At 41.2% G+C, this 26584-nt stretch overlaps 1 protein-coding gene across 1 annotated transcript in view; it reads left to right on the top strand.

The window, feature by feature from the left end:
- The window catches only part of CARMIL1 (capping protein regulator and myosin 1 linker 1), a 197305-nt gene extending 171939 nt beyond the window's left edge, over nucleotides 1-25366 (top strand). The window contains 9 exon segments of the mRNA XM_017746126.1: nucleotides 997-1063; nucleotides 1380-1576; nucleotides 5606-5712; nucleotides 7893-8325; nucleotides 13948-14026; nucleotides 16818-17045; nucleotides 19569-19703; nucleotides 21303-21449; nucleotides 24315-25366. Of these exon segments, the coding sequence (XP_017601615.1) occupies nucleotides 997-1063; nucleotides 1380-1576; nucleotides 5606-5712; nucleotides 7893-8325; nucleotides 13948-14026; nucleotides 16818-17045; nucleotides 19569-19703; nucleotides 21303-21449; nucleotides 24315-24451 (1530 nt within the window). The 3' untranslated portion in view covers nucleotides 24452-25366.
- Nucleotides 25367-26584: the final 1218 nt, after the last annotated feature.

Here is a 26584-nt window from a genome sequence, read left to right as displayed (position 1 = left end):
CTTCAAGAATAGCATCTTTATAGAAGCTGAGCCATTTAAAATTAACTCTTGAGAAAACCTGCAGGTCAGCTTTTACACAAAAAGTCTGACAATGCTGAGCTATGTTAAGAGGTTTGGAATTGGTGATGCATCCATTTCCTGTAGCAAAATTGTCTTACTCACCATGTGAACTTTCAGAAGGCTTCAGGCAAGAAAAGAAAGACAACTTTTTTCCAAAAAGAGCAAACCTGAGTCTTAAGTCTGGGTATTTGTGGTCTTAAAGCAACATGCTCCTTTTTTTTTGCATTTTGAAGATAAGAAGGCTAATTGTTCATAATTCAGTAGCTGTGTTGAATGTATGCCGAACTTTCCAGCTATTCTCAGTGTGTCTGAAGTCCAGGGAAGTCATATGTTTGCTATAGATACTGCCAACGCTGACATGGTGTTTTTGTTTTCTGAAGAAGGACTGTATTCTCCAAGGCTCATTTTCCTAGGGAAGGTTGGTGAGCTGTGTGGTGGTGTCCAGAAGCACAAATCCCCAGTAACGTGCCACTAACAAATGAACTGAGGAAGTATATTTTGTATCAAAAATAAACGCCAGAGCAAGGGGTAGGCTATTCCTGGTATTGTCATTAACTTTGCAGGGTTGCACAAAGTAATTAAGTCTTAAATGGGTCCCTTGTGATCTCAAATGCAGAGATGAGATTTTAATAGCTACTTTCTTTTACAATTGACGATCAAAGAGTTAATGTTTGGACAATTTCAATAATCATCCTGTGTACAGCCTGCAGTTTTAGTGGGAAAAATAAATTACCTCTCTGCTTCTGTTAAAAGTCAGTTGAACAAACTATCAATTTAGAAAAACTTCTGAGTGTATGAGAGAGGGAGGAAAAAACCCATTCCTTTCTGGTGTTAAATCAAATCAGATCTTGAAATGGTTCATAGGCTTGAAAAACTGATTTGTTCTAATTTCTTTTGTCCCCTAAAGTAATTTTTTGTTTTGTTTTGTGTTGATAGATGACTCCTAAATCAAAAAGGAAAAGCATCCACAGTAGAATGCTTCGGCCAGTGTCCAGAGCTTTTGGTAAGTGAGGATTTCTTAAATACATTTTGTTTCTTTGCTTGCCTGAGGTGGTTCTAGGTGGTTCTTGATTGAAAAGCACAGGTGATTCTCCTTCCCTCTGGATTGAATTTTTGCTCCACACTGGCTGCTTTGTTTTGGGACTTTGCTAATGTCTTTGATAGTAAATAGTTGCTCACAGTGCTATCTGCTCACAGACATGTTGTGGCTAAGTTCCCTGAATGTGCTTATAATTATTTACCACCAAAAAGAGGAATGGCATTGTCTTTTGTTTTAAATTGCATGTTAAATCTAATTAGAAAGTTTTGATTTCTCTTAGAAATGGAATTTGATCTAGATAAAGCACTGGAAGAAGTACCTATCCATATAGAAGACCCACCATTTCCTTCCAGCAGGCCAGACAAACGAACTTCTGGATTTATTTCAGAGCTGCCATCAGAAGAAGGGAGGAAACTGGAACACTTTACAAAATTAAGGCCCAAAAGGAATAAAAAGCAGCAGCCCAGTCAAGCAGCAGTGAGTCTACATTAAAATATTGCTGGCAATGTTGTGTGTTGATTGCTTTTTGCTGTGAGTCAGGTCTTGCAATGTAATGAGGGCAATGATTGAAGGTGTAAAAGCCATAAGCAACTACTTAATTTTTCTCCTGGTATTCATGTCTTTCAGTGTGCCATCCCTATTACAAGCTTTTTGTCTTGTTTGACACAGCCTAAATCCATGATATGTTCTATCCTTTTTATTTTGTGGGGTTTTTTTCATGGAAGCAGTTTCTGGAGGTACTCGGAACTTTCACAGGAAATGCAGAAAATATCATGAGACTTTTCAATTATGTTGCAAGGATTTGTTAAGTCTTAATCCTTTTTTCTGCCTGCATTAAGATGTGGTAACTTGGCATAAATTCTTATTTCTATCAGCAATCAGAGGAGCTACTCTCTGACACCCAGATTCCCACAGCTCCTAAACTGAAGATGGTGTTTGGGCCAGCAAATCTGCATAGTCACAGATCTGCTTTTCATGCTGGAGCCTGCCTTAGAAAGGCAAAACAGAAGAGCACTGTCTGTTCACGAAAGGCATTGGTGTGAACTCAATATACGTGCGTGGAGTTCCCACAGTTCCATTTCCTTGGCACACCACATCAGTAAAGATTTATTTCTGTGGTGGTGTGTCCTCGGGGTATGTAAGGACAGATCTGGAGGAGTTGCAGAGTTATCTCACAGCAACAGAGCACAGCTGATATGATAAGTAGCCCTATCAAGGGGCAGACGTTGCTTCTCTTGAGTTGGGCAGCCTCGTAATAAATGCCTGTGGCCTCTTCTGCTTCCTGAGGATTTTCAGTTGTGAGGATCCTTGAAAATTTCCCTAATACGGGGAAAGATCATATCAGGCAGTGGAATGCTTTTTGTACCACTTGGAAAGGGAGAAACATCGAAGCAAAGGGAATATTCAAGCCAACTTTCCATTCCCTTGTGCTTTACAGGGAAGGTTAGAGGTAGCAGAAGAATGGATTTGTCTCCATGTACTGAAAACACATCTGTGTTTATTTCTCCCAGTTCCATTGCTGCAGAACACACATGTTTTCCCAGTTGCTTCCAAACTCAGCACATCCTGTGCCATCAGCATAGGGAGGTGGAAGGAGTGGGGGTATGGGAGGGGCAAGTGCTTCACTACCAGGCATGGACCTAGGACATACAATGTCTTCTTCAACAGCAACAAAAAGGTTACTCCTACTGGAGGAGAAGTCCTACCTCCCGTGATAGTGCAGTGTTGTGGGAATGTGCTCATCCATATTGAATTTATTTGGAAATTGGGAGTTTATTTAGTTGCAGAAATTCAAAGGAGCTTTTTTTACTTAAACTCATTTGTCCCTGTCTTGTTTTTATGAACCATTTAGTTCCTTACTAGTTCTGACCCCAAAATGAGTCCAAACAAATTTTTGAAAGACTTAAGATGTTTGTTTTGATGCTTCTGAAAATGAAACAGCCAGATTTTGAAGGTCAGAGTCATGAGTGGACCATGACATTGCTTGCAGAGTTTGCTGCTGATTTTGCCACTTCAAGAATACAGAAAGCAGTACTTAGGAAAAGCACTTGAAATGTGAGAGGCAAAATCTTGACCTTTTCTGCTGCTTAAAGCAGGTCTTTTGGATTGTTTGCTGCTCCCATTATTTGTATTTAGTAATTCAAGGAGTCTCAGATGATCATAGTTGTACTTCTCTGGTTTTGCTGGAAAACAGATTGGTTCTTTATAAGCTGAAAAATGTAAGAAAAGAAAGGAGAAGATGGAGGAAAAAAAAGAAACAAACTTTTAACTTGGGTTGAGTGGGCAGGCAGAAGAAAAATTTATAGTTTTGTCAGAATTTCTACTGAAATGAGTATTCAGAGAGGGGGAAAAGAAGAAGGAAAAAAAAGAAAAATTCAAAACCACCCACTCCCAAGTAGCTTTAACTTTGAAGCAAAACAATAAAACAGTTGTTTATCATTTAGATTTTTGTGAGATCTTAACCTCATGAGTTCTCCTCTTATGTGTGAAGATTTAGTATAGCAAAAGAGATTAATCTCTAATGCATGAAAGAGATAGTGATTCATCTTATTTATTTCTGCTTCAAAGACAGTTTTTTCCTTAACAAAGAAACATGCTTGCTTTTAAACTTAAGCTAAAAAAGAGATTAAAAAGAACAAACGAAACCTTAACACTTTTTTTTTCTTTTTTTCTTTTTTTTTTTTTTTTTCTTTTTTTAGAGTCAGGAGGGTAAAAATAAACCAGAGCTCAGCCTTACAGTTAATGCTGGTAATAAAAGGTGTTACAATAAACAGCTATAAGAACATTCTGTGTCTTGAGGACCTTATTAGACCCTCAACATTTCTGTACATCTTTAGTTAATTTTTAGGAACCTGCTGCTGTTTCAGATGCTGTTTTCTTTTTTTTGAGGTAGATCTCATTTTCTGTAGATCATTGGATCCCAGAATTATTTCCTCTTCAGGAGATGCTCTTACTTTTGATACTTACATGTTTATCCCTACTATCTGGAGGACTCCACTATCAATATGAAGTGGTTTCTCATTTCTGTTAAAGTGCGACACTCGCTTTTATTTTGTGTTTCAGTTGAGTGATAAGGGGTTTGTGACTGAGACCAACCAGATGAAGGCATGTGCACTCCTGCCTAGTGTCAGATATTCCAGCTAAACAAGTTCTCTACAGAACTTACCAAAGGTGGCGTAGTAGGAAATCTGATAAATCATTGTGCTAATTTAGAATAGAACTGTTATTTATAGAAAATCTGTTGCCAGTTTGACTGGCAACAAAGCAGTCATTACCAGGTGGGCTTCTTCCACATCAGTATTAGATTGCTACAGCAGGTATCAATAAAATATTAACTATTATCTTTGATAACAAAAATAAATACTTGATTTCTAACAGGGTTCAGCCAGGAAAGTAAAAAGTTTCATGATTGTGTCAAAGCATTAGTTCATATGAAGTTCATTGTCTTGACTTAATGAGGCTGGGTTTGACATTAACAGCAGCCTTTAAGAGTATTGAAGCATAGAAAAGAGTTTGTATTCCACATCAAAAGAGAAGTTGGGATTACTCTTGAGTTATGGTGGCAACTAGGAGATTCCTTGATTGGAATTGTTTCAAATTACAAGCCCTGCTATATTGTGTCCTGGTCCCTAGTACTACCAAGAGTACAACTGGGTTGGGTCTTGGGGAGTCCTCTGTAGTCATCTAAAAGGTTTCCATATGGCATTTAAATGGAAGGAAGTCTCTTTACTGGTAATAGAGCTTTTCCACATCAAAGCCATGTACAGGAGCTAGACCACATGAGAAATCCTCCCAGGAGACTGCTTGTTTCATCTTCAGGAGGCTGCAGAGTCACCAGCTAATCTTCACAGGGCCTTTGTGGTTGGCAGGTATTTCAAAGCCAGCCTGGTTTATATGCCTGAGGTCACCCATATTCAAAATGAGGGCATTGAAACCAAAGATGGGGAGCAGATTTGCTGTTTTCAGACATTGAGCAAAAGTCTGGGTTTGGTTCCTAAAGTGGAACACCTGATTCTGTATTTAGAGTCTCTGCTTTTGGAAGTGCTAGACTGAATGAATTATAAAAGGCTCTGTTAGCCGGCCAGAGCTCTGTTTCTAAATCTCTAAGTCCAAAATTCAGAACATAGCTTTTTCTCCAAGTAGTGAGACAACTGCCTTTTGAAAATACTTTCTCTTCAGGTCATCTCCTGATCAGGATTTATTTTTTCTGCTTCTTTTGCTTGTCTAACTGGCCTAGTGCTCTATTTTTTTCAAGCCAAAGATATTTGATTCCTGGCCTCATGCATTGCAGCATCCATTTTGTCACTGGTGTTTTGGTTTACTTTGCTTTTGATATAATGAATCAGCTGGCCTGGCTAGAGGGGGAGTTCCAGTGGTGATTCTGTGGTCTGCACTGAGTTGTGGTTGGCACACATAATTTTTATAATGTCTTAACTCTTAATTATTATCACTGGAGCAAACATGCTTAGATTATTATATACCAGAGAGAGTTTTTTCTTCTGTCAGGTGTCTGCTGGAGTACCACCAGAAGGAGATCAGAATGGCCTCATGGGGAGAGTGGATGAAGGTGTGGATGAATTTTTCACTAAGAAAGTGACAAAAATGGATTCAAAGTAAGTTTAAAAAGTTTTTTAGGAGTTATTTAAAAAAAAAAAAAATCCATCTTGATAGCTGGGCAAGCAGCAGTTTCAAGCTGTGTTTGACTCCTTTTCCCAGTATCTAGAGTTGCTGTTGTCAAAGTCAGAAAATACCTTAATAGTCAAGACATTGTGAATTAGATTACCTACCCTTAAAAGTGGCTACTTGGAAATAAATTGCTTTACTATACCATGTTGGGGGGGATTCATAACTAGTGTGTATTTTTATAATTCCGTTGACTTCATTTTACCCTTCAGCAAAGCTCGTTAGAGCTGAAGCAGAGCTTTGTATTGGTTGAGAGTCTCCCCAGTGCTCCTTGTACACATGGGTGTTCCTCTCTGCTGAGGAGTGCTGTCGGGTACAGTGTTTTCATAGATGACAGTAGATTTATGCTGGTTTTGAAATATGTTAAAGACATGGTTGACCAATCTGTAGTATTCCAGGTTTAAGCAAAACATTAACCTGCCAGATATGTCTCCTTCAGCTTTATACAAGGGTTATAGAGCTTATACAGTTGCTTTGTAGCTGGCTGTATACTTACAGAGCCATGCATGTAGATGTTCTTGAATTCCTGCATGCTTGTGCACGTGCGCACACAGGGTATTTCCATAACTAAATGAGAAAGGAAGGGTGATTTCCAGGCAACTTGGAATGACCCTTTCTGTGCTGTATGTGACATCCATTGAAGAAAATAGTAAGTGTTAACTGCTAGATAGCTGTGTCAGGAAAAGCAAATATTTTAAAGTCACTGAGAGTTTTAGATATCTGTAGTGACACGTGAAGCTATGTATGATATACTATGTGGAGGCATGAAATTATGGTAGCCTTGAAAAATGTCTTAGCCAGGTTAAATTCAGGGTGCTCACGGGCTCACATTCTCCTGTGCTTCCCTTGGGTGCCTGCTAGCTGCTCATTTCAGATGTCCCTGTGAACTTGCACCATCCTTGTTTGCCCACGCTGGCTGTACTCTTTGCTGAGGATTTTTATTTGGGACACCCAGTCCCAAATAAAGATCCAGTTTGGGTGCTTTTATGCTTTTATGCAGAACGTGTATGTGCTCACCTTTGCCCTTAAGTGTGAGTACTCTGCTCAGAAGATGCCTCTAGAAAATCCTAGTGGCAGGTGGGTTGTTTAGGGATTGGTTTTGCTTGTTCATTCTTTTGGGTTTGTTTTTTTTTGTTTGTTTTGGTTTTGGTTTTTTTTGGGTTTTTTTGAGGATGAGTATCTGCACCATAAAAGTGACCTCTGTATTCCTTACTGAGAGAAAGTGGCTGTGCCAGCTAGTTCCTATTTCAAGCAAGGCCCTTAAGGAACAAGATCTCCCAAAAGCTGTGTTAAACATGTGTCTAGATCAGTTCTTCTCCTTTTACTAATGGGCAGGTACAAACCACAGGTAATGCACTCTGGAAATGGAGCAGAGTGAAATTGTATGTTGTGGTGCGTTGACCCTGTGCCCACCATAGCTGCTCTATCACTCCCCTCCTGCTGGACAGAGGAGAGAAAATATAATGAAAGGCTTGTGAGTTGAGATAAGGGCAGGGAGAGATGTCTTCCAGTTACTGTCATGGGCAAAACTCAACTTGGGGAAAAAAAAATTTAATATATTACCGATCAAATCAGAGTATGATAATGAGAAATAAACCAAATCTTAAAAATACTTCTCCCCACCACTCCCTCTTTTCAGGGCTCAACTTCACCCCCAATTTTCTCTACCTTCTCCTCCCCAGTGGCACAGAGGGACAGGGCATGGTGGCTGTGATCAGTTCATCACACATTCTCTGCTGCTCCTTCCTGCTCAGCGGGAGGATTCCTCACACAGAAGCCACTCCTGTAGACCCCCTGCTACCACAACCTGGCCATGCAAACCCAATATATATGTGCATAGTCAGCTTGGTTAGAGCTGTCTGGTGTTAGAAACAGGTGGATGCCCAGTGCAAAATAAACAACTGCACAAAGCAGCACAGAAGTCCTCAAGATGATATGACCGATGCTAATCGTCCAGTTTTTAATATAGAGACACCAGGTAATGATTGGGCCTAGGTCAACATAGGGGTCATATAAAAGACTGGCTTTGTCTGCAAGAAGTCGTTTGGTACTATTTTAAAAAGGGAGGAGGGGCGTGGAGAAAAGTTTGAAATGTTGGTGTCTTTTTTAGGAGACCATCAACTAAAAGTTCAGACAGCGGTGAGCCCAGTGAAGCAGGTGACGAGAAGAAGAAAAGGGACTCGAGGAAGAGTGGCTTCCTTAACTTAATCAAATCGAGAGGCTCCAAATCAGAACGTCCCCAGACTGTGTCGGTGGCAGAGGAGCCCTCCTCGCCCAAGGTTGCTGCAAAAAGTCCAGCTTTAGACGCAAGCAAGAAGGAGGCAAAGTCTGCAGAGCAGAACGGTGGTGCGGAGCGGTCCGAGGAATTAAAGACTCCAGACTCACTGGAAGAGGTGCAGACAGATGATGTGGCAAAAGCTGAGAGGGGTGACAGCAAGGGCAGCCCCCAGGGAGGCCGGAGGTATGGTGTGCAAGTGATGGGCAGTGGACTTCTCGCAGAAATGAAAGCCAAGCAGGAGAAGAGAGCAGCCTCTGCTCAGAAGGTGAAGGCAATGTGATTTCTTTTGAGTTGTTAAAAAAAATGGGCAAAACTATGTGTGTTCAGGAGAGGTGGGTTGGGACTGCAAGGATTGGTGGCTGGGGCTTGACACATCAGTCCTGCTTTCCAACAGGGATCGTGGTGTTCCTGTGACAGGATTGCTCTGTGCTGTGGTGGTTGAACACAAACGGCCTGGCCAAGGCACAGGCTGCACATGTGGAGCAGGAGTTGCACCCTTAAGCCTTGGGGAGGGGATGATGCCTGCCCTTGCACTTGGTGTCAGACCATCACAAACACAGAAGAGACCATCTAATTATTTGCACATATCACAGAATGATTTGGGGCTGACTTATAAGCCCGGCCCAGTATCTCCACTCTATATGATGCATGTGGTTCGTTCACGGTGCATGCTGGAATTGCTCCAGAAAAGGTAAAACTAGGACAGGCTTCTCACTGTGTGCCCCCTTGCACACCAGTACCTCAGGTATGTGGCAAGGTTAACTACAGTGGTAGCTGTCAGTACCCTTTTCTTTCAGAAAGTGATGTAGACAGATGGAGAGTTCTACTGTATATTAAATTATATATTCCATACAGAGAAGCAAATCTGGCTACCATTCACTGTTTACGATATTTGGCATATACTTTGCTTGTTGCAATTTTTGATTTTTTTGTCCTTTTGTACCACACCTAATTATTTTTATGCCTTTGATTTATATATTCCAAATACTAACAATGAAAGAAAATAACCTGTTAAAAAAAAATTATTTCCAATTGTCTGTCCAGGTTCCCTTTTTCTCTTCTGTGAAGTGCTGATCCTGGGCAGGAGCTCTGCTTCACTCTGCAAATGTACGGAGTGGAATATCCTTGTGTTCCTCCAAAGCATTCTGTGCCGGCCTATTTTGCCTGATGCCCATTTGCCATCGGTCTTCCCCTTTATTATCCTCTGTTTCCTGCCAGCTGCAATTGGCATATTTCACAACTACCAAAGAATCAGCCTTTTTTCACTGCTCTCTTCCTCTTCCATGTGCAGGGCACTCTGAGGTTCTCCATTCCCCACCACTGTCCCCTGTAATTTAAAAGGTGTTACCTTACAATGAAACTTTGTTTTGTTTTCCTTCCTTTAACATGTACAAAGTTGTCTTGCTGTGACCAAGCAAGGCAGCCTAAGTCCATTTTTCCCTTTCTTCACAGTCTTACAGTGCTTGCCATGTTGTGTAAGCCATTCCTGCAGACACCAGACTCTTCTCATAAGCAGATTCAAATGAATGCAGCCGTCTGTGGATCATTAAAGGGATCCTCAGTGCAAAAACGATTTTTCTAAAGAAATGACCAATTCCCACCTTTCTCATTGGTATTAGATAATGCCCATGAATAGTCTCATTGACCTTTAAAGCAGCAAGTTTTCAAATAAAATGCCATATGATTTTAAATAAGAGTATTGCACCCTGCCTGTAATTATAAAATACCAAGCTATTCCAGATTATGTGAATTTTTACAAGTGCATGATTGTGTATGCTTCGTGCTCTTTGGGTTCTTAACACTTGTTACCTACAGTGAGTCAAATCTGGAACAACATGACTAAGGTAGACTATTAGCATGTGTAATTTTTTTTCGAGTGGGGAGAGTAAAAGTCCTCTTCAACTGGTCGGCTTTCATCACAGTAATTGAAAACTTTAATTTCATTCAGCAAAAGGAAAAGTTGTTGCCTATTGCCAGGTTTTAGGGGGTTTTTATCACACTTAGCTTATTTACTGGCTGGAAAGGTGAGTCCTCTTATTTCAGGTTTAAATTACTAGAAAATAATATTATTGATCTTATTTTTAGTACAAATTTATATTTGTGGAATGCAAAACTATGTCTTTATATATTAAAGAGTGACAAGAAAACTGAACTGAAATAGGAATCCCTACACAGCAGAGTACTGAGTTGTCTATTCTTAATGTTGCTCAGCGGACACAAAATTGAACTGCTCTTCAAAAGCATTTTTCACATGCTTCATCCATCACAATATGAAATAATTTAGGTTTTTTCATGATACTCATGAGTGTGGAAATCATACAGGATCCTGACACTTGAGCTGCAGAAGACAGCATCCCACTGCTACATTGTTTAGGATCATTATGATACCAAGTTCTGTAACATCTTCAAATTTATCAGAATTTCAGTATGATAGAAGATTTTATTTTCCTTTAAGGTACAGATGGCTGCTTATATTCTGAGCTATTTTACATGAAAACAAAGCCAGAAGGAATTTACTGTTTCATTCATACCCTACCACAGTCATGTTGCAGATAGAAGTCACGAGCAGGTGCAGAGTAGATGGAAAGATGGTAAATGCGCTTTTGTTTTCTTTTACTTAGAATACAACGTGGGAATTGGCACTTTAATAGTAGAGTCAAGTACTTGCAGATCAGTGTTGCCTCAGGGCGCACATAAAACGATCTTTTAGCTCCATCTAGTGTTACACGCTGGATTCTTAAATACCTGGAGCAAGGCCTATGAGGGAACAGTCATCCATAACCTGTTCATTCCTTCTCAATGACACCCAACCCTGCAGTGTTTCCCAACCTTGCATGAATTCCTATTAAAAATACAGCCCGGGTGTTATTTATCTACATGATGAATTTACCTGCATTGATCCGACTTTTCAGGGTAAATTTTTGCAGCCATTGTTTAGTGTTGTCTGGGGGCCATAAGCTGTTTGTAATATGTGTACAGTAGGTAGCCAAACATGCACACATCCTAATTGCATTTTTAAGTACTGCACTAATAGGTGCCAGCACTGGCTTTTGGACATGTCTCGGTACATGGTCACATTTCCCCAGTAGTCCCATAACTACAGAGGGAGGAGAGAATTACAGTGAAATTAGTTTTGTACCGTCGTACAGCTCTCCTAAGTAATTTACTGTAGCTAAGTGTTATGCATCTATCTTCAGTATTTACATGAGAAAATTAGTTTCTCAGTGAAAGTTCATGAGAATTTACATTCCATGAAAAGATTGTTGCAAAAAAGGCGTTTTTTTCCGAGGTACAGAAGAAAAGTCCAGTAAAAGGAGAGTGGTATTCCCTTTAAAATATATATAGCCAAGACAGTCATATAGAGAAACATGTAACTTTAGGAGGTGAAAAGGTGAGTATTTAGCCAAAATATCAGTGGCAGTCAAGAAATGGGAATAAAAACTGAGTTTCTGCCCAATGGTTTCTGCTATCTTTGAAGGTGACTTTGTTTTGTCCATATGGACACCATAGCTAAATATTCTGGCCCTACAAGTCACAGCATTTCTAGAGAGCATCTGTCCAGAGCACTTCATTGTATCAGGATAGTTTTACAGTACAGGAAGTTTAATGATTATTCTAATAGCACCCTCCTTAATGCAGTGTGCCATTTCAGGTGTTCACCTGTTCTTAGAGGAGAGACTGGGAGACCGCATCACCCTGTGCTCTGGTTTGGTCAAATTTAGAAATATATCCTCTGAAAGAAGGCACAACCACCCCTCCCCCACCAGGTTCGGGAAAAATAAATTTTCCTCGAAAGAAAGTGAAAGAGATAAGAACCATTTATTTAACAAACACATGGGAAAAGGAAAATAATGCTGAATAATAAAATCTTTCACTGTAGAGGAAAAACCTGGGAAAGTGTTCGAGTCCTCCCTTTGGTCTCCTCAGAGCTGGAGCTTGGCCCAAGGCCAGGCCTTCTGTGCCCGGTGGAAAGTCCTCCTGATGTGCTCTGATATTGAAGCAGTCCAGCAGAAAAGGGAGAAAATCCAGAAGTCCAGGGAAAGAAAAAAAGGTTCAACTCTCAGTCTCTCTTCAGAGAAAAGAAGCTGAAAAACTGGCCAAAAGGTGACTGGGGAAAAAAAAAAAAAGTCACTATCTCTATGTGACCTTGAACAAGCTTCGAACCACTTTGAAAAAGTTTTGCTCAGTTTTTCCTTCCCCCTCTCAGGCTCAGTTTAAAGGCATAGAAAGGCACAAGAATTAATTTCTGGGCATAGGGCAGTGATATGGGACACACATCATAAAGTCACCCCAAGACACCCTGCCAGGTCTTACACAGGAATAGCAAACACTCAGCATCTCTATTCTCTTTGTTGTATTGAAGAGAGGCTTTGTTTTAGGAGCTGAGAAATTACATGAGCAACGTGGAGGTATCAGGAAATCTGTAAGGCCAACAACGTCTTCTGCATCACTCCCTAAAATCATCTTGTCTTGAAATGCCTGTATCGTATTACCACCACAGCGAAAGGCACGTGGCCAGCATGGGTGTTTAGGGATCATTTCTTTATGCTTGTATTTGAAATACTATTTTCACTCTAAATGCATCAGTTTTTCTGTAATAGATATGTACTCCTGCTACTTGTAACCATTTTCTCCCTTCCTATGTTTCCTGTTGTCCCATTTTTAACTACATGCTATACTTAGCAGTCTTTCAGATCATAACCCCCAAAGGGCAGTGATCATGTTTGTACACTGTGTGGCACGTGGTGGAGATTCCTGAATGCTATGGGACAGTCAGAGTTGGTGTTGCAGCAGTAGTAACAGTGACCTGAACATGTCAACATGACTTTCATGTGGGTATATAACCAAATGCAGTGGTCATCAGAATAAATCATTTGCTTTAAGTCATCGGCCATACTAACTGCCTTGAAATAGCAAATGAAGATCAAGGTTGCAGCTGCTTGCCTGCAGAAGTCTACCCCTACTTTCTTAGTTTCAAAAAAATCTCACTTCTATCCCATGTCTTATCTTTATAAGGCTTTCTCTCTTAGTATATCCTGCACCTACTTCTATGTGCTTTTTTTGAATCCTCTCATTTGTCCTTCTGCCTAAGCTTTGCTAGCAGGTAAGGCAGTAAAAGGAGGCTGGTTTTTTTACAAGTGCTGCATATCTAAGCTTCTCCTGGTGAATACACAGGTTTCAAGCTCACTTATCGATGACATGACAAAAGTCTCTGCTGTTGGTTTTTTTTTTTTTGAGGCCAAGATGTTAGGAAACCTGTTTTTGACAATAGAAGACTTAAGCAAAATATCAGCATATAAACCAGAAGTCCCCTTTCTTTTGAGGTGCTGAACACCCAGCGGTGCTTGTGATGAGTAGCTTTGAATACTTTTCAGTAAGTAAAGTCTGTTGGTTTCTAGAGGAATCCTGTAAGTATGTGAGCACTCCTACTTCTGTAGTTGCAGTTTTATCTAAAATAAGAAGTTGTTGTTCTGTGTAGAAGAGCATAAGATCCCTTCAGCAGTCATACTCAAAATCTGGATCTTCAGAAAAAGGTTTTTATTTCAAACAAGAAGTTTTTAGATGCAGAGCTATCTTTGGAGAAAAGGCTGCTTCCAGCTAGCACCTACAGTTTCAACTCCTGTACATTAGGAGACCCATCACATAGGAGGCAGTGTGTCATTGCAACTCTAATAGGCATGTGGCAGTGGTAGTTACAAATCAGGGTAGTTTTCTTCCCACTTAACTCTCCAAGATCTGAAACAAAGAGAGAGAATGCTCCATTTCTTGCTATCACTGATTTCTCTGCCTCATGGCTCCCAAATTAGGGGGTTTTTCTTTACAGAACCCCTGAGTTGTATTCATTGCAGACATATTACTAATATGAGAACTTTTCTTACTCTTCCAGAAACTTGGGAATGACACAACTCCCAGAGAGTCTTTTGACACAACAGTGAGCTCAGAACGACTGGATGGAAGTGGTACAGGTACAGTATAAGTTTCCTGGTATAAACTTTCTGGAAAATGCAAAATGCCTGATGTCTAAAATCTCACTTCCCTCTTCAGATTGAATGTCTACAATTGATTAAGCAAAATAGGAGCTTACACTATGTGAAAAGCACTAGAAACAAGTTCAGTTTTTGTGCTATGGATGGCATTGTTCATGAAGTCAGCTCTAGGGCCGAGTTTATGGCTCACTTTTTACTCTTGTTGCACAGAAGAGAAAGTACTTGGTGCAGGTGCCTGGGGTGCCTTTGAAAGGAGGCTGGCTTTTAATGGGATCAGCAAAGCCAGCAGAAGTGTCTGTGCACAAAAAAGACTAAGTGCTCAATATATCTGAGGATGGAAATATGACCAGTTTTCAAGGTTTAAGTCTGCTCACACTAACTTGAGTAGTCCTGACTTTCAGCTGACTGTGGTGCTGTCAGTCTGTCAGCAGTCCTGACTCACAGTCAATGGCAGCTGGCTCTTCCCGGGATTTGCCCAGTTTGATTGAAGCCAGGGCTGTCTGCAAAGCTGTGGAGGCCCCTGGACACTGCTCATGTGCACAAAGCAACTCTCCATTGTATACAAAGTGGTGTTCAGCCTTGTAGTCCTTACAGCACCAATTCCCTCTGCACCTCGTCTTTCCGTGTCCTTGTCAAGCCGCAGTCCTGGGCCCTGACATGGCAGTGCCACACTGCGGCCACCTGAGTACAAGCTGACAGACTGGTTTCCCTGTATACTTTTGGGACTGGCCAGTGATGGCTTCAGAAGAGATTCAGCTCTGGTGGTTTGTGTTTACTACATGAAAGGAGTGGTCTGAGCTAGGAAATCCAGGTCTGATTTCTCAGCAGTGGTGGTATCCTGCAAGCCTGGCACACAGGATTTCTAAAACATACAGAAGCAAGGCTAGAAAAACAGGCTGAAATCAAAATCCAAATGTGGCCATCTTGACTGAGCACTTCAAATATCAGTTTTGAAGTTTTATGTCTTTCTAAAGCTTTTTTAAAAAGCATATTCAAAGCATGCCATAATCTATAAATCAGTGCTTTTAAAGCCTGCTCGTCTTTTGAGGAGGACCTTATGGACTGTATGTGTCTCCTGATGACAGCATACTGAAGTCTGAGGAGCAAGGATAGTCTGCACTTTGGGCATTGGAGTAGCTGGGGGTGTCTGACCTCAACTTTTCTCCGGTCTCTGTCTCTGTATACGACACATTTCACCCCCACCTCACTGCACTGTGCTTGCCCCTTCCTTTTGGCCTCCAGCTGTGCATTGTTTCTTTACCACTCTTGCTTGAGAGGTCCCCAAGGCTCCTTTTCATTGTTGCAACTACAGTTTGTCTTTGGCTGGGGCTAATTTATTTTAAATTACTGTGTTCTAATAATGTTAGAAAGCCTGAGGTTAGGAAGACAAGAAAGAAAGTTAATGGAAAATTGCTGAATATTGTTACAGGAGAACTACAGATAGTGGTGTAGAAGGAGAATAAGTTTTGGGGGTTTTATTCCTTGCTTTGTGTGTGGATGTTGCCTGCTTTTTTTGTGTGCACACACGCACAGGTGCAGGCGGTGGTGTCCCGCTGTTTCACTTGCAGCAAGAAAGTATTTTGTGCACGGAGACACAAACTCTCCGTGTCACACACTCACACTCATCTCTGTGTGCCACACAGCTGTCTGGTTTGCCAGAGTTTAACTCCAGCTGGGCTGGAAAACACCTACATAGGCTGGAAAAACATACTGGAGATTGGCTTGCAACAAGCTATATAAACACTCCCCTCCCTCCCACTGCCTTTAGAATATCTGTGCTCAGCACTTCCGTGTTCAGTCGGATTTCTGAATGGGAATAGCAGGTAGGTAGGTCAAGTCAGCATCTGTGAGCACACACTCGGTTTTGCCAAGTACCAGGGCTACCAGTCTGCATTTCAATTAGTCTGAAATTTGTTCTGAGATTAAAGATGATTAACTGCTGAAAGTCCCAGGCTAACTTACAAGTTCCAAGATTGTCATTGACACTGCCAGATATAAGCCTTCAACCTCCTGAAAGCTGCAGAGTAGGAAAGTAGGGCAGGCTTTTTGCTTGTTAGCAACCTGGAGTCCAGCAGGCTTTCTACCAGCTTGCACAGCTAGACTTACTGCTTGGAAGTCACTGTAAATTTATCTCTAAATACCTTGGTCTTTGTTTGGGATAAAAAACACATTGGTAAAATTACTAATGTGTGGAAACTGTAATCCATATACAGTGTTATTCGATAAATCAAAATACTATATAATGAATACTTTGATCTGGGCTAAGTTTCAAAATCTCTTCTAGAGCTTGCTAAAAGCAACAAATATAAAGATCTAGCCTGCTGGTCACACACTTGGGATTTATTTTCTGGGCCAGGATTTCTCTGTTGGTCTTGGAAACCCAACCTTTTGTCTGTAGGGACACAAAACAGTCAAGAGCTGCCTTTTCCACTGATCCATCACTGTTTTCTCAGCAGGTAGGCTGTGCCATCTGCTCTTAGAAATATGATGGAGGAATAAGGTCCAGCTAGCCATCATCCCAAATACATTAAAAAGGGGGACATGCAATTGCTCTCTTGGGTAATTGAATCACGAAGCTTAGCATGTGTCAAAATTAGCAGGTTTAGATGCTTTGCTTGCAGTGATTTTGAATAAGACATTAGGGATCTTTTTACACAGTCACATAGCAGTGCATGTGTTAGCTTGTGGTGGTATTTTCCACACCAGTATACCTGTGCATGGAGCCTTCCGTGTTGCAGCGGACTTTATTTTATGTGTCTTTTTATTTCAGTGCCTAAACAACAGCAGACCCTTCCAGAGAGTCGGTTTTCATCGAATAAAGGCGACTCAGCATCATCAGAAAAAAACTCAAAAGCTGAACCAAAGGCAGAAGCTGGTGCAAAGGCAAGAAGTTCTTCCAATACACCGACTAGTCCAAAACCCCCGCTGCAGTCAGCAAAGCCCAGCCTGGCAGGACGACCCACAGTGCCACAGAAACCACGCTCTGCTTCTCGTACTGGTGAGAAGCTCTTCTGGGCAGTTGTTACCCCCACCTCTGGGTGCTTCTGGGTGCTGTTTGTGTGGGCTATGGAGGAGACTCCCACGGCCACATCTGGAACAGCAGTTCAATGGAGAGGGACAGGTTCTTCAGTGCCTTGCTCTTGACTTACATCTTTCTTTTCCACCCCTTTTTGCCCTAATTTGAATATAGAATGGTTTAATCTGTGATCCTCAATAGTAAAGTGTGAGAAGCAGTAGTGGCAGTGGCAGAGCTGTTTTAAGTTAGCCTGCTTTCACAGAAGAGGTGAGCACTTCAGCATCAAAGCTCAGTTTTAGTAGCACTGACAAAAATGAATGTATTTTCTCCAAACACCTGGCTCTTAAGTCCTTGGTGTTTTGTGGCAGGCTGCTCTTAGCCCCTCAAGCGAGTGCTGTTATTCTTAATAACTTGGACAAACCAACTGTCTCTTACTTTTTCCTTGTTTAGCCTTCATTTCTTTCCTTATTGCTTTTGACTGAAAAGAACTGTAACTGTGCTTTTATAATCCTGCGGGACTGCCTCCTACCCAGATATCATCTTAAAGCTTCTAGTAGTGGGAAATGCTTCAGCAGCTCTCCCATGCATTTGTCTTTCTGCTGTTTAATAGGCCAGTGTCACAACCCCCCTCTTCCCAAAGTACAGCTTGCAGCCCTCTTGACTTTCCCATAATCACCGTTGACCTTAGAATGATGGAATTTCTGGTAAGGATGAGGAGTCAAAGGGATGTTACAGCCTTCTGCCTGCCCTTGATGTGAAACCTGAGCTTACTTAGTCTCTGCACTCCCGTGGGCAGAATGTTGTTCACATACAAAATCACCTTAAGTTTTTAGGTGGATTTACATTTATTTTGTTGACCATTTTAGAAATGGTCATCAAAGTGAGAGATGTCGGGTAAGGTGCTCATGAAGATAAATGCAACAGGAAAGCATGGGTTATTTAGTGGTGCTTAATCTGTAAAACAGGCAGTGTTATGTCAAAGTCTGAGGTATCAGAAGGACCTGAGCCATGTGTTTCTGCCAGCTCCTATTTCCTGCCCAGAGAGCATACTGTGGGTTTAACACAAGGGAGTAATTAATACTTACCCATAATAAGCCAGTTTTGTGGCCAATAATAAAAGCAACACAGCTCTGTTGCAGTCTAACTTCTGTCCTAGTACTTGTAGTAACCCACTGCCTAAGGATGCCCAGGCAACGTGATGAAAAAGCCAAGCAGTCATCCTTTCTGTGCTCTTGCCATTGCTGTTGTTTCCAACAGTATGGCCACACAAATGGTAGCAAATTTTTGCTAAGTAATCTGGGTGCAAAGGAACACAGCTCAGATGTCCCCAAATTGTTAGAGACTGAAAGTCTATATCTAGCTGTGTTTGCTGGTCACTGTGCTCCTCCTTGTGTTGATATTGAGCTTCCCCAAGCAAGTGGCCTCACAGGCGTATCAAATGCATGGAGAAGGTCGAAGAATTGTTGTATCTGTTCGTACCAAATTGCATTTGGGAAGGTCATTGCTTTCCTGTGCTGTAAGTGAAATGATTGATTCTTCATGGTGGCTCCTCAGCAGAGATAAATTTATATTAATTTCTAGTATGCAACTGAATTAACTCTTTGTGCAATACAGGTGATACTCTGAGCTCCATTTTTTCTTCTGTCAATGCTTAATGTATCTTCCTAGTTCCTCTGTTGTGTACATATGCCACTGTTAACTCCTTGAGAAGCAAACTTAGCAGCAGTTTAAGTAACCTACTTCCCTACTATCCAAATGAGGGCTGTCTAGTGTAAGACTGAAAAGGTCTTCCTGTAAGGACTGTAAAGATTATAGTCAACTTGCCTTACATTATCCATATCCAGCCTTTTAGAGAAACAAGATATCAAGATAACAAGATGGTTTTAAACTATGGATTTGAATTTCAGTTCCAGATTTCCTTACAATACGGAAGAGAGAAGTATTTTTTTCTTTTTAGCAAGTCTTTATGGATGCCCTTGTGTTTTGCTCTGGGAAGTCATTTGTGGAAGTACAGAGTTCTGTAAGGCTTATGTAATTTGTTTCCCTGGTTCACTCTTAGGCCTTATAATTGTGAAACAGGACATCTAAAGTGATCAGTTCATTATGTTTCAGGACAATAAAAATATAACTAGAACAAATATTTCCCAAAAAAATCCAAATTTTTTTCAGCTGTTCTTTACAAATTGCATACCTATGTCTTGCAGGTAAATCCCTTGGTCCCATCAGCTTTCTATTTGCACTACAATAACAGCACACATGAAAAATGCTGCAATTGAGATATTCTCTTTGACTGCTAAAAGTCTTTCCCCTGGACTGAGGTCCATATAACTTGTTCTCTTGTCATAATGTAAATTCCTGAATCCTTCTTTTTCTGACTCAGGTTCTGGCTATTTCTTGTTTGTGTATTGTGTTGAGGTTTGGCCCATCATAAACAGCACTGTTTCTGTGAGCTTCAGTGCAGATACAATTTCTCCTTCTCACCCTTTTGTTTGTGGTACTCCACAGAGGATGCTCCAGAGTCTCCCTCCGGCCCCAGTTCCCCAAAAGTTGCCCTGCTTCCTCCAGTGCTGAAGAAAGTTCCTTCTGATAAAGAAAAGGATGGTCAGAGCAGCCCCTCAGTCAGATCATTTTCTCAAGAAGGTAGGAGTGTTTGTATAACTGGTGTCTTCTAGTGAAATTTTATGCATCATTGTCCCCTGATTTGTTTTCACTTGGAAGGGAAGAGCATTAGCCATTTAAAGGTGAAAAGCACGAGGAAAATGTATCTGGTCACCTATTCAGCATCTCCTCCCCCCATCTTCCTTTGACCAAACCAAGTGAACATTTAATCCCTGGGTATTAGTACTGTAACTGAACAATTAAGGGACAATTAAGGTATATATTTATGGTTCGTTTGGTCTGAACTAAGATGCTGGTTGATACTGGTCACACAATAATGTGAAATGCAGCTCTGTGGTTTCAGCACATTTTCAGGCAAGCAGCCATGACTTGGTTCCTTGCAGCCAGCCCACTGCTCTGTTTTCCTTTCTGTGGGGTCTCTGCATGTGGCTGAGTTCACCTCCCCCTCCTCAGGCAATAAGTCTCTGTGTGCCAGGGCAAGGCTTGGTGCCTTTTATCTTTTATGCACAACAGTAGGCTGCTCTCTTCTCTTTGTTGATTTTCATGTGTGCACTGTATTTCTACCTTTCCTGATGCATTTTCATGCCCTGAGTTGGCTCTTAGAAGAGCTAAAGCATCCTCTGATAGCACAGGATATGTGGAGAAGTAGTTACAGAAATGTTGCTCAGCATGGTGTTAACTGGCACAAGTGATGATATTTGAAGTCTGGGGGTGATGTCTTCCTTCCTTGAGGTCTCTCCTCAAGAAAGACATGTAAGGTGGTTCCCATCACTTAAACTGTGAAACAAAGCGGTGTCTTTCACATTCTGACAGCAGATTTTCACAGAGTAGAATGGGGGACAAGCGAGTCGAGGCAGCTATGTAAGGCTGGGTTGTGAAGACTGAGAAGTTGTGCTGCCTACAAAGCCCACTGCCATCATTCAGAATGATCCATGTTGCCAAAAGCAACAGGAGTCAGGCAGTGTGCTTTCTTACTCCTTGCTCCCTTTAAACCTCCAGTCAAATTAGCCAAACACAGGATTTTCTGTTTGGTTCTACATGGCACTCTACATATTTTATTGACAATAGTTTAACTTGCCAGGTTCTTAATGGGCTGCTGTGCTTTGCATAAAATTATTTGGGAAGAGTAAATTCTGTTCATTTTATTTTTTTTCCTTTTCATGTTTTCTTTTTTATTCATTACTGTCCTACTTCCTCACTCAGCCATTCCTCTGTCCTTGCTTTCTACCTCACTTCAGGCTAGCATGTTCAATTCATTTCTGCAACTGGTAAATCACTGCAAATCTGTCTGAGTTAGCAAAAAAATCATATCTCCTGTGAAATAAAGCTACATGTTAGATGATATTTGATTATAAAGTTGCTTTATGTTGATGACTTTAACTGTACTTCATGGGACAATCTGCAAATACACCTCTTTGCACTGCGCAGCTGTGAGATCAGGCTGCAGTTACCAACACCCCAAGATATCTGTGCTACATTTAAGCAAGCAACTGGCATACTGATTACTGCCCTCTGAATAATTGATTAAATGGGTTGGATAAGTGAAACTTTTCATACTACCTTATGTACATGGGCCTGCAGAACAGCTTAGGAGTATAAATGAATCCTTTTCCTTGCTAGAGCAAACAGGAGATTGTCAAAAAAGAGAGGCAGCACTTGACTGTGCCAAACCATCTGGCAGCGTGAAAACCACTCCGGGGCAGTATTCTACCAGTGCAGAAGAGGAAGCTAATGTGCTTGGGCAGAGGATGGCACGGCCAACTTCTGGTTAGAAGTTTTCATTTTTCATCAAGATGGTACTTGATAACTGGCACCAACAGTTGTTAATAAATGGTAATAGCAAAGAAGCCACAGAAGAGTGTGAGTTTGTCATTTGTTATTATGAGAAAGGTAAAAATCTCATGGGGTTCTAATCATCTTTCTGTCCCCATGGGATTTACATGGCATGAAAAAATTTCCAGATAAGACGTGTGTGCATTTTTCCTTTGTGGCAACTTCAGTGACCAGTCCCATCTAGCACAAGCAGCCCCTCTGCAGAGGAGCACTCACTACAACCTGTGACTGCTCAGTGCAGCAACACTGGCACGCTGCAGGTAGTCTGGCTGCTGCTTGCTGTGCTTGCACACCTATCCTTTCTAAGATCATGCACTTCAGTGTTTCAAAATACATTTCAGCTTGAATATTGTTAGTGCCAGTTTCAGTGCATCACTCACAAAACCATTTGAGAACTGGGTAAATTGGATTATGTATTGTTACTTTGCTTTTCAGTTGCAAAAGCAAACAAAATCACCACCTAAAGAACCCAAGCCCGGCATGGTGCTGCATTGAGGAGCAGCTTTGACTTACAGTGAGCTCATTCAGTAGGCTGTAAAAATGTTTGGTTCCTTTATGTGCTTTTAAAATATAAATCTCCTGTTCTCAAATGGTATATGTTTACATGTTTCTCTTTATCTCTTAACTGGTTGGTTTAAATAGTTGTTCAAAATTACTTTTTTCTAAAGTATTTTAATTGTATGTTTGAATATCTTATGCAACTCCATTTACCCACAGTTTTTCTATTTATAAGACATCACATAACCCTTCCTCAGCCCAAAATTTATAAACTGATTTCCTTTTCGTATTGTAGAATCAAACTTAGTCCATCCAAACTGGGAATCTCCCCTCCCTATCATAATGAAATTATTATATTTTAGTTCATTCTGAGATACCTCTCTGATAAAGTATGTTTTGAAAGGTGGGATCCTGCCATAGACAGGATCCTGCAGGTCACCTGTGTACGGTTTCATTGAGGCAAGGGTAAGTTCTTCTGGCAGAAGCCTGCTTGCACTATGTGGACTTAAATGCCTGATACATCTTTCAGTCATTTATGGGGCAAACTACTTGCCTATATTTATCAGGCCATAAACTAAAATGGCTGCTGCAGGATGTGTTTTGGGTTTTGTTTGAAGAGTCAATGAAGGCCAGACAAAGACAGGTACTGGTGTCAAGGATGACTCAAAAAATTTCCAGGCACCTATTTCTTTGAAAAGCAGTGGTGTTTTGGAAGGTGGAAATGCCTGAATATTTTTTACAGGATTTTAGCATCATCATCCTCTCCAATTCTATGAAATGGCTTTAAAAACCTTTCTCAAAATCCCTTCCTGTTTCCCAGCTTGCAAAGCCAGGATAAGAATGCAGTACTCACAGTACACACTGTACAGTGTGTAGCTGCTGGCTCTCATTTCCTCATGTATTTTGGCTAGCACAAATGAGAAAACAGGTATTTTGGACTCAGGAGAACTATTTGGCTGCCTTGGGATCCCTCTCTGCACTTCCCACATTCCTGGCAGTCTCTAACACAGCCTGCCACAATTAGGAGTGGCCACAGAGATGGTCAGTGGCAGGCTGCTGCTTGGCTGCAGCTGTGTGCTGGTGACAGGGCAGGCTGTCCCTTGCAGTGGTGAGGCTACAGGTGAGTGGTACATGGGGAAGGAGAGGTGGTGCTGCATGGCCACAGCACCTCCTGGCGTCTTGTCTAGAGAGGGATTCACAGAAGTGGTCAGGCACAAGGATCAGTGTGAACCAAAGCCGACCATCCTTACCCAAAATGGTGGAGCAAAGGTCTTGTAATGGCAACATTTAATTTTGTGGGGGTAGAATGAGGTTGACTTGCAACAAGGTCACATTTAAGGGCCGCTGTGTTTAAAGTTTCATTTTAAGTGCAAGTATGAGATTTCTAGTGCTGTCAGTCCTTGGGTAAGGTCACCCTGGTTGATGTGTATAACCATCTTGTTACCATAGCAGTTGTAGGCCACTGATTAGATCAGGAATCTCAACAAGGTTTACAACCTTCTTTTCCAATTTATTTTGAAGCTTATAGGTTTGGAGAAAGGCCTGGCTTTATGGAGATGTCTGAGTGCTGGGTGAACAAAATGTTTGCATTTAGATTGTGGGAAGTGGGTTATGCCCTCCTGCTTTCCCCATTCCTGACCATAGCAAGGTGCAGAGCCCGTGGTCTCATCTGGAAGAAAAGATGGTTGAGCTCAGAGCCATGGGTGTCCCTCCTGTTAGGGGATAGAGAGGACATTGGGACCTGGCAGTGTAGGGTCAGGGAGAAGCAGTTTGTGTAACTTGGATGCTGAGGTGAGTGTCTGTTGTGATCAAAGCTGCTGAGTCAAAAGGGAGAGCATAGATGTGTCCTGCTAGGGAGACAGGCCTGCCTGAGATGTGCATCACTGGTCTGAGGGGTGCCCAGCAGGCACATCCACCTGAGCAGCCAGGAGTGCACTGCCTGAGATCCATCCCAGCTGGAAAAAAGCATGCTGTTTTGGTTTGGAAGTGGTGTGATGAGAAGAAAATCTCCAGGCCATTTCTAACCGTAATGTTTATCCATGCCACAATGAAGTACTAAGTGTCATGTTTCAAGTTCGCCTGCTTGCCAACCAACAGTGGAATAAAGCTTGCTCACTCTCTCTTCTCACCTTTTTCTGGCTTGAAGAATTAATGGACCTATGCTACTCCTACTAGTGCAAATTAATTCAGTGAGGTCAGGAGTAGGTCCCATGCGCATTAATGACTTTTTTATTGTTATTTTTTTGTCGTCTTCTTCTCTCTTCTGCAGTCATTAGTAAGACCTATTTCTGTTTTATGCAGCTGCAAAAAGAAGCCCTGGGCAGCAGTCTCATGAGTTCCAGGAACTGAAGCAGAGGTCCTTAAGTAAAGACGGCCATCAGGGAAGCAAGTCCAGTGACTCTGGCGAAGAAGCAGATAAAGATTTTATTTTTGTTTAGCAATCAGTACAAGTGCTTTGTAGCGCAAGAGCTTTTTATAACAATCGGGTTTCAGCAATCAACAGCCCTTTTAGTCAGCTGCTCTTTCACCACAGGTACATTTCCATGCAGAAAACCTGATCTTCCAATCATGATTTACAGTACACCTGGCATTGATTCGGTCCTTAATTTCTGGTCTGTACAGTGCAGACATTCCTTTCCATGCCTTTGGCTAAAGCCAGCCATTCTTTCGTGTATTCTACTTGAACTTCTCTGAAGCAGCTACAAAGAGTGCCCTGCATTAGGGCATTTAGAAAGCAAAGCAAATTAACTGGACACTGTCTTACACTAATACACTGTACAGCAGGTAATGTGTTGTACTGCTGAATGTAAATGTGTCAGATCTGCACGTGACTTACATATAAATATATTCTTGCGGTATGCAATTGCACATTGTAATTATATTAAAAGAGCACACTAATAAAATAATTTGTATAGATTATATATATTAAATGCTTGGGTATGGTTTTTACATTCTCCCATAGGGAGCTTCTTTCTTCCTGTTCTCCCACTGTACATAAAGCTCCAATGCTTACATTTGTGTACTGTCAGAAAGCACAACAGAGAAGGATTTGGATTATGTATAACCATGGTATGCTTCCACATTCGTATATTAATGTATATAGTTGATTGGAATGAGGGCAATTGAAATTTTATTAATATTGGTGTTTTCTGGAGGCCTTCCTCGGTTCTGTCTGCATATTAGCTTCCTTTCAATGTGTAATTCTATGAGAAACATAGTTCGACATCTGTAAAAATATTTCAGCTTTGAGGGAGGGGATGCAAATTTCACAGCTACCCACTTACATTACAGGTTGAAGGGATTTTATTCATATGTATATTTGTAACAATAAAAAAATGATTTTACAACTGAAATACTAGTCTTTGTTTTTACAGCCCTGTTTGTGGTCTGATGGTCTCTGCTGTTTGAATGCTGACATTGGGTCAGGTAGGCAAAGTGTGCAGTTAAGACAAAACCTGCATAATTTTTCTGCTTCTAGTAAAATGCCTGTTCCAGCTGAACGGGACACATACACATCATAAAACTGCTGAAGGAAGATCTCTTTACTATTCTCCTCCCTTGGAATCTTCACCAAAGTAGCCTTCATGTGAGCCAGAAACACCTGCTATCTAAATTCTCAGTTTTGGTCCAGTAGGACAGATTAAAATTGGTTGGTAACTCTCTCCCAAGAGCAATTTTTCTGGCCCTTTTGTGGCTTCTTGACTGGACAGAAGTGCTCAGATACATGCCCGTCTGATAACATTCTGTCTGATCCCTGTGCACATGCCTGCTGTATCCACTTCTCCTGTTGCCCTATAAAGGGCTGCTAAGTCGAAACAAAACATCTTAGAAGCACTTGGTAGAGGTTTACATCTCAAAAGTCAGCTACAAGGTGGTGGGAAAGAAGTCCTGAAGGCTGGGGGTTTCTTCTTGGGGTTTGCCCTGACTGGAAATAATGCATTTATCTAAAATCATTGAGACAGCGTCTTCATATTCACATAGATACTCTTGATTTATTTGGCATCAGTAAGAACAAAAGACAAATTGCAAAGGAAAACTTGAAATACCTGTATTAGAAATGAAAGTTAATTTATTCATAAATAAACTGCAATTTTTATTCCTCTAGGACCTATAAAAGGCAACTGTCTGAGAAGTGTAAGTATGCAAGAAGGGTTGCTCTAATTATTGTTTTTGTGAATTTAAGAAAATTAACAGCAAGGGTTGTGGTATTAATTAAGACAAAAATTTTATATAATCTCTACCTTCCAGAGCAGTTAGTTGCTGAGAATTTTACCTGTGCTTGATGTCCTCCTCATCAGTCATCTGAGGTACTGTTCTGGTCCTGCTGTGAGGAACCACGGCAGCAGTGTGTGCCCATCACCCTGCTATCGGAAAACCAAAGACAGGGATGTCTCAAAAGCTGTAGACAAAGCATGTGTTTGTGCTGTTAAGAAGAAAAGCTTTAGTGCTGTAACATTTGTTTGCTGAGTATAAGGATTTCATTGCACATCAGTGTTTTTCCGTATTAGTTACAGAAAGCCATTCCAGTCTTTATTCCAGCCATCAGTGTGTTGTGGGCAGGCTGAGTGGTG

Source organism: Corvus brachyrhynchos, unplaced genomic scaffold, assembly GCF_000691975.1.
Source record: "Corvus brachyrhynchos isolate BGI_N302 unplaced genomic scaffold, ASM69197v1 scaffold409, whole genome shotgun sequence".
Lineage (NCBI taxonomy): Eukaryota > Metazoa > Chordata > Aves > Passeriformes > Corvidae > Corvus > Corvus brachyrhynchos.
Note: the sequence above shows the minus strand (reverse complement) of the source record. Positions and strands in the feature narration are given on the sequence as shown.